Genomic DNA, 12,789 nt, shown 5'->3' on the forward strand with positions numbered 1-12,789 from the left:
TAGCCTATTGTGATGATTTTTCACGACCCAGATTTTTTGATGCCCCCCCAAGCACTTGGTGCCCTACGCGCAGTGCGTGATGTGCGTGTGCGGAGCGCCGGCCCTTTAGCAATGAGAACGATTTCTGACCTATGCAGGAGAACAAACCCCATCCATAAAAGACTTCAAAGTGCTGTCAGCTTCCTGCTCATGCATCGGCTCGTCATGAGAAACAGACCAGGGGACAACAGGTAAAAGCAAGCGAGGACCGGAGGCCACACTTTCAGAGTGATCACTCTCCAAACGCTTTGAACGGGTTACTGCACAGGCACTGAACACATCAGGAAAGTGTACCTCACTCTCATCAGGCTTACTGCACCCCAAAGGAGTCACCGTCACCCTGGCAGGCGGGGATACATCAGCCGATACTTTATCACCGGCGATGTCATTACCCAGGATCATAGCAACGCCATCCACAGGTAACGCTGCGGGCGCACGCCTACAGACCCTGGAAGAGATTACAGTGCAGCATCATTTTGTGTTGTGGTACATTCAAAACATTTAACCCCATTCCCACTACAGGAATGCTTGAGCCCACAAAGGTGTCATTTGAAAATGGTAAAGTTGCAGCTATAGGCCTACGATAAAGGAAATGCCCCAGTGTCACGCAAAATTTGTATGCGCACCTGCTCTTTACTTCCCATTAAAGAAACAAAAACTTCTTTAATAAAAGGCAAATAAGATTTCAACTCCGGATTGCCTTCTCCAGTGATTCCAGCTAACTCCTGGTCAGACACAGACACAGCACACATTACCGGATTAGCTTTGGGAAAAGCTTGCTTTGGACGAGATTTAAGAGCATAGCAATCATTTTTCCAGTGACCTCGCTTATGACAGTAATTACAGATTTTTTCTGAATCCCCCGAAACACGACCACTCTTATCCTCAAACTTGCCCTTGCTTCATGAGGACCAGCACCGCCTCTTGAAGAATGAATCAAGAAATAATCGTCAGCCAGCGCAGCAGCTTCACTAACCAACTTAACTCCACGCTCACTAATATAGTGGCGATGCACTCTGACGCGGAGTTTTTAAACTGCTCCAAAATTACTAACTCACGGAGGTTTTCAAAAGAGTCAACCCCGGCCATACAACATACAAAAAATGTAATTTATTGATAATTATTATTATTTAATAATTTTGTATTTATTAAAAAAAAAAAACGGGTCTTTCCTTCGGAATCATGTATTAAAGACGATTAATGTGTTCAAGCAGATCAAAGTTACTATGGTTATATATGGTTACAGCACGCTTGCATTTGGAGTGCGCACCAGAGGAGAGAGAGCGAGCCTGAAAGAGCCATCGGTTGGGCTTGACTGTCATTGTTCATTTCACCGTCTCGGTTAAATATAGACCCGATATAGTCCGGCTATGTGTAACCCACTTCTAGACAAAATAACATTGAATCTGGGTAAATGTATTATTTTCCAAAATAACTTGCAAAATGTATGATATTCCATCATGTAAGCAAAGTCAACTGTGATAACAAGGTGTTTGGTTTCATTTATTTGACATGTTCTATGACTGGGCAGTGCGTAGACACGATCTAGATCGTAAAGTCAGCCTGGCTATTTGTAGCCCATAGTCGAAACTGATTAATTGTAGTATTAATTAATTGTTGGGCAGGCAACGCACGAGATGGTTGATATCTCATCATGTTCGCATTGGTAATAATATCTACAAGGTGCCAGTGTAATTTCATGACATGGTCGATCTGTAGTCACGATTTAGCTGTGAATTGGACGGGCTATGTGCAGTCTGCTTTTAGCCCACCGGCGAGATCGAGGCAATCAGTGGTCTATAACGGCCCTGATTTAGACCAGCGATTAGTAGGCCTATAGCCAAAATAGTCTTAAAATTGTTTACATGTTTTTCGCCCACATAGCTTCATGTTTGCTGCCACACATTCATAAAAAATCTACGATATTATTTGACTGTCTTTCATTTTAAATTAAATAAAATTGCAATTACATTTCTCAACCGCTAGATGACAACAGTCCTACTGAGACATACTGGCAACGCGAGACTTTATAGTCGCGATCGCGTGACAAACACATTTGCACCATTTTTGAAACATTTTTAAACGAGCCAGAGCATTGCATTGCATTCAGCAGCTGTCGGTCGAAGAGAACAGGTAAAAGACATTTCTACTTTTGTCTTGTAAGTGTCTGTGTTTTCGTTTTGACGTGTGCTCATTTTTTAGCTAAATTATTTGTTATCATTTGTTGCAATCGTGACATTTTAGTGGGTAGCAGTTTATCGTGGTACGTGCACGTGTACTGTAACCCAATGTTTCCATGTGCCCTTAAACTCGAATTATCTGAATCCAAAGGTGTAAACATGAAACATGTGCAACCTATTATAAAGTGTTATGAAAGCCACGAATATATTTTACTCTTTTCTTTAGATCATCATGATATCAAAATAGCATTTCCCCACTAAAGCTCTCATCTTTGACAAAGTCAATCATTGATTTGAACTATAATATTAAATTTTTCTGAACAATGGCTTGTTACATACAGAGAGAGCATAAGCTAATAGAGTAGAATAATATTTTTTATTGTACAAGAACCATAAGATGAAGCATAAATTACAAAGTATTGGCTATATAAAGTTAGCAATTATAAAAAGTATCCAGCAGTATATCAATAATGCAAATAGCTCAGATGTGCATTAAAACCTAAACAGACACACACACACACCAGTACAGGTGAATATATTAATCCATGCACACTTGAGGTTAAACTCAACAATGCTTTTCTTGTGCAAATTATTTTTTTTCTTATTTGGCAGATGCCGTGATGACCAACTTCCCAGCAGCAACAGAGTTTTATTATCTTAAGTTGTTGATGTTCCATTATTTAAAATCATTTTATATTGTATTTTTATGTTTTGATTTGGTAATTTTTATGTTTTGATCTTTTTGTAAGTTGTTAATGTTTTTTTCTAAATAAAACCTTAATTTATTTGGATGGATTGTCATGACAATCTGTTATATTTGAGTGAAAAGAATCCTTTAGCCATTATTTTGTTGTCTATTACATGTATATGCAGTTGTTTAATAGCTGTCTAGTTGATGTAGTCTATTCTTGGGCTACGTTTAGACGTCTATAGATTTTCACTGACAGCCCAAATTCAGCCTCGTTTTAGCCTAGACCCATATTCACTGTATTAGACGTAATATATGTAGTCGTTCAATAGCCGTCTATTTGATGACTAGTCTATTCTTGGGCTATGGTTAGACGTCTTATTCTTGGGCTCTGGATAGACGTCTATTAGATTTTCACTGACAGCCTAAATTTAGCCTTGTTTTAGCCTAGACGTCTGGGCTGTGTTTTGACGGCTATTAGACGTCTTTTAGACGCAAAATTGCTTGCTGGGTTGTGGCTTCTGGTGGTATGGACATTAGGGGGAATGTATACTATATACTATATTAAGACTATAGTATAATGTGAGATAGAAATAAATATTTAAGTCGTTAAATTCAAGATCACGTAAATGTTTCCCTCCGCTGCGGCTGTCAGTCATTCTCCATTCAGCGTTCAAACAGTGCGTCGCGTTCGGTTACGACAGTCAACGATGAAACTCTCGAAAGATGATTCAATGTTATTATTATACTTTATCGGTAGATAAAGCACTATGGTTTCGCATAAAATGACTATATTGCTGGACTGTATTGCTGTACCTTAATGTTCGTTTCTACCGTGCGTCTGTTAGATCACAACAATGGAGAGCACGATAATTGTTCTTCACGCGCACAGTAACTGAAATTTAAAACTGTTAAAAGAAAAGGCTCAAACTATTGCATAGAAAGATACTGTTACTGTATAATACACTATGCATCGATATGCCTTTCCTTTGTGCTTTGAACTTTTCTGCGCGCTGACTTGTGTTGCGTCAAGCGCATCATTCTGCGCTCGAGATGCGCATAAGCGCTTTGTGCCGCACTGTATGAGTCTTTCATAATTAGGTATCATAATACTTTTGCGCAATGAAAGATTATTAATAGCCTTTTTTGTTCTGTTCTGTCCTATCTATCATATGTTGCTGCCTCATTAAACAGCTGTGCTATACATTTAAAAATGTCTTAATTGTATAGTAGACTAATGATTGATCTTTCTGATTTTTATCTTGTTTTTCATGAATGTATTTTACAACAATACAAAAATTCACAATTATCTTTATCTTGTCATAAATGTTTTATTCTGTGGCGGAAACATAGGAAGAGTGGATTGTCCTTGGAGAATGTTACATTTTGCCTATATGAGAGAGGGTTGACCATCAATTGTCAGGATTTCACAATTAGAGATTAGGGACTTCTGGAACGCTGCCTCGATATTGAGCTTCATTCGCAAGAAAGAGTTGACTTTTCTCCACAACATAAAATCATCCTAATCAATTGAACAGGGATTATTATTTGGCTAGGACACCGGAGACACTACTACTCTTTACGAGAAGTGCCATGGGATTTTTAAAGGGACACTGTGTGAGAAATACCCCCATCCAGTGGTGAAATATTATTTTGCATTCAAACGAATTTTGCTCTCCAGCGCCTCGCTTTTTCAAGTGCGTATTGCATCTACGGTTGCCGTTATGTACCAAAAATGCTATGACAGAATGTCTTGTAGTAACACTTCATCGAGTTTTTCTCCAGATGAACAGGTTTGTAACTTAAAAAAAACAGCAACTTGACACAACGAACAAACGAATGTTACAGTATGAGTTGCTGACACTGAAAAACATGAACTGTTGTAATTAGTAGTAATGCCGCCTTTATTCGTTATATTTTCTAAATTACGTGATTGTTAGATATCATCATCGGATGATTCAGCAGTAGGGAGAGTAAGAGGGAGAGGTAGAGGTAGAGGGAGAGGGAGAGGACAGAGAAGCAGTGGATCAGTGGGATCTAGGCGAGGAGATGGACGACGAGGAGCGCGAGAGTCAACACAACGACGGCAAAGATGCCCGGCCGCTACAAGAGACGATCTAAATAGAATGATCACAACTAAAAATATAGGCATAGGCTACATACCAAATTACTGTATGCGTCTGTATTATTCAATGCGAGGTCAAAGTATACATGATAAATAACATAAAATGTCAGATAACTAAAAACTTGAAGTAGCCTTAGGTGTGCAAACAATGCAAAAACAATCACTATATATCTATATTCTTACTGAATTTATAGGTTATAAAGAGTAAACTTACAAACCTTGTTTTTAGCACCTTCTAAATAGCAGCTATTGAGTAAAGTAACGTTACTCAATAGCTGCTATTCATCAAAGAGCCTGTTTAACTTTAACTATAAATGTTATACTGTCTATATAATAAAGTACACAACCAAGCAATGACAAAAAAATGTATTAAGACTGTAACATTGACTTACCTGTCGAGGAGAAAGCAGGCAACTTCAGCGTCTCTTCTGAAATCTTTCTGCTGCATTAGCTCTTTCCACCTTGAAAACGCTATCCCGATATTTACTCTTGTTTTATGCAATCTCCGGTCACGTTTCCTTTTTCGTTCAAGTCTGGCCTTTTTTTGGGACGAGGATGTCTTCTCCTGTGGCTCGGCATATGTATGATCCGCCATTACAAATAATAAAGCAATCAGCAATCATAGGAGTGCAATACAGCAGTTTAAACTTGCCGCCGGGAACGCGCCTCTCACTGCTCTCCTCCGTTTCTGCTGCTTTCAGTCACGTGACGCTTGCTCTGAGTCTGAACGAAAACGCGTTGTGGAAACGCGTTTGGTTGGTACTTTTTGACTCTCTCTGCTATTATAGTTTTTCAAGATGGCGGAACGACATGGAAGCCTCCGTGAACCTACCCGTCCCATGTACATAAAGATAATAAATTCTTCATTTACGAGGATAAGTCAGATAATTTGCAGAGGTATTTGTACACCATTGAGGACATATTTATGAATAAAAATATTGATTTCAGATAATAAAATACGTAAAAACCTACACAGTGTCCCTGACCAGGTTAAATGGTAATAATCAGGACCTTGGTTTAAGGCTTCATCTGAAGGATGGTGCTTGTTTCATTACAGTGTCCCTGTCACTATACTGAGGCATTAGGAGAACCCTTATCAGGTAGCCTACTGATGTACCATGTTTTCTGTAGGCTGCTCTTTCCATACTCCACATACATCTTCAACCACTCAATGCACACAATGCTGAAGTAATGTAATTATTCCACTTGTTCTGAGTGATGAATCCTTGATAGACCGGGGAAATCTCATCTCCTTTCTCAACTCAGTTCTCACATTATTCTGATCATCCCACTCACAGCCGTACATTTTCTGGAATGTGTGCACACCTGAGGAAAAGAGACAATGTATGTATATTGAATGAAAAGTAAATTCATACTGTCAGAATAAAATCATCAGTCAAAAAAAAATCACTTAAATTGCTGATAAATGCTTGTATTTTTTTTTTTTTTTTTTTACAGTCAGAGTAAGAAAATAATGAGAAGATCAGCCATCACTCCTTTTAGCACAACAGATTAAATCATTTTAGAGAAGCCAATATAGAATTATTAGCAGAGCAAGCCCTACATAGATTCTCCGTTATCCTCTGCAGGGTCGCGGACTCGCGGGGATGCTGGAGCCCATCCTACCCCACCGTAGTATTGCAGTCTGGAATGGGGAATCCCTCTGGACAAATAGCCAGTACTTTTTTCTTTCTTTTTTTTTTATTGAAGAAATATCAAAACAAACAACACAAGTACAATACATTTCAAATGCTTGGGGGAGGTATAAACAGTATTATCGGAATACTACTTTAAAGAGTGTAGAGTGTAAAATTCTAATAGCTTTTTGTTTTTTCGAGGGCAATATTGACTCAATATAATGCTTCACTTCGTTTTTAAATGCAATAAAACATGTTTTTTTCACCCTGAAAATGTGCAGTTATGAATGTGAAATCTAGCCATCAAAATTAATAAAATAAGTGTTGTTTATCTTTGGAGTTTATAATAATACAGATGGCCAGTCCATCAGGGCTTACACACAGTGTGACACACATTCTCTCTTTCATTCATATACGGACAATTTAGCATTACCACTTTACCTATGCTATGCTGCAAGTAATTTGTGGAGGAAAACCTGAGCCCTATTATAGTTACATATTCACTTAATTAATATTTTGCTTTCACTTCCGTGATCAACCCAGTTGAGGAAGTACCTCGTGTAACTTGTGACGTTGAAGGAATATGGAATATCTATTGGCTGGAATTTCAGAGCCGTTCGCTCAGAGTCCACACACATTTCGCCATTTTACAGCCGACAACTGAGACGTCTAGAACAAATATAATTTAAAATATAATTAAAAGTAATTTTTCTTACTGACGAAAACTGTTTCTCAGGCGTCACCAAGGATGCGATCTGTTGTGCTTTTGCTCCTCGGAGTTCACCTTGCCTATGCTGGTGAGTCAATTATTTAAATATGACAGTAGAAGGTGCATTTATTTGTAAGACTGAAGTTTGGCGAATTATTACACTAAAAATACCTCCATGAATGAACAGCCCATGCTGAGTCAAGGTTTTGACATGCACTTTCCAAAAATTGATATTTACGCAGGTTGCATATTTTAATGATTTTCAAAAGTAGGCTATATTAACTTTGAACTTTGTATGACATTTAATTGAATTTTTGAGTATTCGTGTAAATTATAGGAAAATAATTAAAGGAAAATAACATATAGCTGGCATAACATATGCTATTAGTTTCATTTCTGGCATGGCAATATAAGTCCACGAATCCACCCTTCCTTCCGGCCGGCCAATATTTTTTTCTGTGAAATAGACTATCGTATTTTTTAATTATTGCTTTTTTCATTCCATTATTGCAGCTTTCAAATAATACATTCAGTAATACATTTTCTTTTTTTACAATCATCTTTGCTTGCAGTGATATATTGGAATTTGTTTGTCTGTATATAACTCATCCACTGTTTACTGTATCTAGATGCATGTCTTGTTATCTGTATTCTTGTGTTATATATTGGACTCAGAGATCCTTGGCCAATAAAGCTGTTTCTGAGTCAATATTTTTCTAATCAAAAGCAGATCTTGCTATATTTTTTGTATAATAACTGACAAAGTCTCATTAAATGTGGTGACTCAGAAAACGTTGGGTTACGTTTTATTTTAGTGTCTGAGTTACAGTGTAATTTTACATTTAGGCTAAGTACTGATGAGTAATAATTAAGTAAATGTAATTACTAGGTTTATGGTGTGGTTTAGGGTTAGTTACAAGTAATTATGCAAAATGTATAGTAATAGTAAATACATGTAACATGTAAAATAAAGTGTTACCAAACTTTGAATATGAACATAATTACATATGAAGGGGAAAAAGTTTGTATCAAATTAAATATTGCAATATAGATAATAGTTTATTATGGAATATTTTTTTTTAATAAAGGCTAATGATCAATCTCAGTATTCATTTAATTCTGACTTGTGTTAAGTTTGAACAAGCTGTATGCAAGGATATCTAATTTGAGACGATTACTAAAATTACAATCTCCCTGTTTGTGTCTCCGTCCGCAGGAACACACTCTCTGAAATACTTATACACTTCTGTTACTGGAGACCCTGACCTTCCAGAGTTCACTGCGGTTGGTCTGGTGGATGGAGTGCAGTTTATGTACTTTGATAGCAATGCAAAAAAAGCTGTGCCAAAGAGAGAGTGGATCAGGCAGAATGTGGGAGAAGATTACTGGGAGAGAAAAACTCAGAACTGCATTGGCGATCATCAGAACATCCAGATCTTAAGGCAATGGTTTAACCTGTCACAGGGTAAGTCGGTAACAAAACCAACAGACAAAGCCAATATGATCAAATACAGATTTTGGTAGTATTACTGGCTAGTGAAATATTTTTTCCCATTCTCAAAAGCATGTAAATGGTTAACTAGTGCGTAATTTAGTGAATAATCACTTATAGATTTAAGTACAGCCAGCTTTCCTTTATTCTGTTGATTGTCTGCACAGAATAATTTACTGCTAGCCCAAAATAATGTGAATGCTTTAATCATTCTTTTGCTCTAAATCTCGAACTCCAACCATCCTACACCGATAAATAATGCAGCAATGTTGTTGACAGAAGGAAATGTCAAGGTCTGTTTCTTTCTTTTATTATTTTCAGTATTGATGGTGTGTTTATCAGTCAAACACTAATATCCATACAAATCCATTTAAAATAAGCGTACACATTCATTTGTTTATTTGGGTTTCAGTTTAGTTTAGTATGGGACAGAAGGAGAAGAGTTCATTTAGACCGTTAAATATGTGTGTGTATAGACAAAGAGGTTGGTAATTACTTTTGCCTGTGTCCATCAGTTAAAAGATTTAAATCCATCAGGTAAATTTAGAAGAATAAGATCAGAATCAGAATACTGAATTATTTTATGTACTTAAAATGAAATATAACATCATTACTTTTCTGTTTCATCATTACTATTTTCTCGTTATTTTTTCAGACACATTTATTATCATTAGCCTATAAAGCTCTCTGTATGGTTCCGGAGACATGGCTCTTCTCATTCAGCACTGCGGGAAAATATCATTTCCAATTTTCCAGGTTCTAATTTGGCCTTAGAAAACCAGTAAAATCGAAAAATGTTTCCATATTAATTTGTGAATATTTTAAATGTTTAATAAAGGGGCAAAAATTCATCAACAAAAATCTGAAAATACGTCAATATTTTTTTGTATTTTTATTTTTTTGCGCATCATTTGGTGTGTAGCCTACAGTTCAAATTAAAATGTTTGTGTTCAACTTTGTTTTAAAAATACAACAACCGTTAATTTTTAGTTTTTCAATTACGGGTTAAAAAAAAGAAAAACGAATGGACGCAAAAGTACACAAACCTTATATTATTAATTATTTTAAACAAACTATTTGAAAAAGTTTGATAGTCTTGGGTCCGTGTAAATTTACGTCCATTCGTTTTTCCTTTTTTTTCTTATTGTGAGTTTAGACAAATAAAAATTGTTGCGAATGATGTATTATTCTTTTCTGTATGACTAGAAATGATAGAGTATTTTAAGTTGTTTCCACTGTTTATAGGAAAATGCAAGTGTTCACGCCCGCGTCTCCGTGCCATGCATCAAGTGCACTCACACTCCGCACAACACTTGGATATGCGTTAAAATCTTGTGTTTATTTGTGATAATCTTAGCCCTGTATTATTATTATTGTCTAACCTGTAGGCATATTATGACTGACATTTGACGAAATGCTTTGTTCTTTTTTGGATAAAAGCGTCTTCTAAATATGTAGCCTAAATGTAATAATAATAATAATGATTAATACACTAGCTTACAAAATCGCATCAAGGTAAGATATAAGTGAACATTTGAACCGTATATATATATATATATATATATATATATATATATATATATGCATGCATGCCTATGTATGTTTTCTTTTCTTTTCATATTTCATTACATTACTTACGTAAATTAACGCCCAATACTTGAACAGTTTAAAGTGTAATCCGGCAATTCAGGAGTCAGGGTGCAGCCTCTGAATTTGGACGCAGCACCAGCTCTGGTCATGGTCTTGGCTAAGCCGAAAATACATGACCCGGAGGCGCCGGGGGTGAAATATCCTCACTATGTCCTCCAGTAAAATATAAAACATAAAAATGACAATAGCCAGTTCTGGCTCCATAGCTGTTTACTCAATTATAAAAAATGAATTATCAGGATGGCAGCTGTACTCTCGTACCGTTGCTTGGCGCCAGGAGCGGTAATCGGGAACACCTGGATGCGCAATTAGGAAATCCTGCGAAGGCTACATGGTGCGTCCTTCGAAGTCCGTGGCCTTGAAGGATGCAGCCTTCACATTGGGACACAGCTCATGTGTTATTAAATGTAGATTATTCTAGATCAATCTCTTATAAGAAAATCGTGAAGTGTAAGATGATCACAGACTGTCCATCCAGTCGGAGGATATCAGACATGTTTGATTTTTTGAGCAAGACACTTAACCCCTAGTTGCTCCAGAGGCGTGCGACCTCCGATATATAGCAATTGTAAGTCGCTTTGGATAAAAGCGTCAGCTAAATGAATACATGTAAATGTAAATGAATGAGGTGATTTTGCGTTTAGTGTATGATGCCCAGTTTTTCTGGATAAGCGAAGCCTGTGATTTCACTCGAATTTACTGACTTGTCTCCCGGAAATTATGTCAAAAGGCTATTGCTTGTAAATATCTTGATACATCATAAACAGAATAATGTTCTTTTCCGCATGCTGCTATACATGTCATCAATCTCCATCTCATCATTCTTTTTCTTTTCACTCTTCTGATGGTTTTCAGCTTTCTCTTTTTGCAAATTGTAGCCTAGTTGTATGGTGTATAGCGGTATGACCCAGCACCCAAAATACTATCAAATCACTCCAACTCTGCTGCACTCCATCCTCCATTCTTCACGAAAGATTGATTAAAAGGTGCAAGGGAAACAAAAAAAACTTGAAAAAATGATATATGACCCCGCCAAATCACAGATGCCGATTCACGTGACTAATATTATCACAGGACCTCGGTGTTCTGCAAAATATGGTACAACATTTGCCTGGAAAATTTTTACTTTACAAATGACAGAAATGGCTGATTCGCACAGGATTAAGATCACAGGCAACCTCCACAATTGTGAAAAAATAACTAGAGGTCACCGGGTAACTCTAATTGTAGCTGACGCTGAGTTCAGTGTAGACGCGTTTCCATGACTACACCGGAAGTTGTTAATGCGCAACCTTGTAAGACGATAAAGTCATTTTGTAATGCAATTTATAATGTGTCTTGTTTATAGTAATTCTGAGTAATAGTGTGACTTAAAGCTGTTTTTTACCTTGCTCTTGTTAAATTTATGACCAAGAGAAAAGTTGTTTATTAATAGTCACATGTTTAACCCCGGAAGTATTGAGAGTAGCGCGTGTGAGAAGAGAGTCGCGGGTGAAAACAGCGAACTTTTAAGCTCCCGTCTATTATTCTACAGCTGGTCTACCAGGCGAACACGGTAATAATTACGAGCTATCTTATTAAGCACTGTTAAATTTTGATTACAAGAAAATGTAAGACGCATTGTATTGGTCTGTATAAGAAATAAGAGTATATGAATGTTGCTTTGGATGCTTTGTGATTGAAACTGTTTTGTGTATCTTCTAGTTTTCACGGTGTTTCATGATACTTCAGAGAAGAATAAATGTGATTGTGAACATCAGTATGAAGCGTGGACTCATTTATGACCAGTGTAGCTATAGTGAAAACGTGGCCTAACTCCATAATCCAGAGGTCTTCAGTGTGCGGCTCTGCTTCATATCCCGTGGTGAACTTCAGGTCTTCAGTGTGCGGCTCTGCTTCATATCCTGTGGTGAACTTCAGGTCTTCAGTGTGCGGCTCTGCTTCATATCCTGTGGTGAACTTCAGGTCTTCAGTGTGCGGCTCTGCTTCATATCCTGTGGTGAACTTCAGGTCTTCAGTGTGCGGCTCTGCTTCATATCCTGTGGTGAACTTCAGGTCTTCAGTGTGCGGCTCTGCTTCATATCCTGTGGTGAACTTCAGGTCTTCAGTGTGCGGCTCTGCTTCATATCCTGTGGTGAACTTCAGGTCGTCAGTGTGCGGCTCTGCTTCATCTCCTGTAGTCTACTTCAGCCGACAGCATCCATTTCAGGTCAGACTGTACATTACTGAAATTTAAAGTCCTCTGGCAAATGGACAGTTCCACAATGCC

The 12,789-nt window shown here is 37.3% G+C and overlaps 1 protein-coding gene and 1 pseudogene across 3 annotated transcripts in view; one reads left to right on the forward strand and one right to left on the reverse strand.

Moving 5' to 3' along the window:
- Window positions 1–7,307, reverse strand: part of LOC143701471 (major histocompatibility complex class I-related protein 1-like) — a 66,991-nt pseudogene extending 59,684 nt beyond the window's left edge.
- The window catches only part of LOC143701633 (BOLA class I histocompatibility antigen, alpha chain BL3-7-like), a 115,203-nt gene that overhangs the window by 86,122 nt on the left and 16,292 nt on the right, over window positions 1–12,789 (forward strand). The window contains exons 1-2 of one of the 3 annotated variants that reach the window (XM_077195081.1): window positions 7,242–7,466; window positions 8,595–8,843. In XM_077195081.1, the coding sequence (XP_077051196.1) occupies window positions 7,418–7,466; window positions 8,595–8,843 (298 nt within the window). In that variant the 5' untranslated portion in view covers window positions 7,242–7,417. Of the gene's footprint in view, window positions 1–7,241; window positions 7,499–8,548; window positions 8,844–12,789 lie in introns of those variants that run through there. The other 2 variants (XM_077195084.1, XM_077195082.1) reach the window with 2 other exon arrangements.

The sequence above is a fragment of the Siphateles boraxobius genome, unplaced genomic scaffold (assembly GCF_051911475.1).
Source record: "Siphateles boraxobius isolate OS27281-9 unplaced genomic scaffold, OSU_SipBor_1 33, whole genome shotgun sequence".
Taxonomy (NCBI): Eukaryota; Metazoa; Chordata; class Actinopteri; order Cypriniformes; family Leuciscidae; genus Siphateles; species Siphateles boraxobius.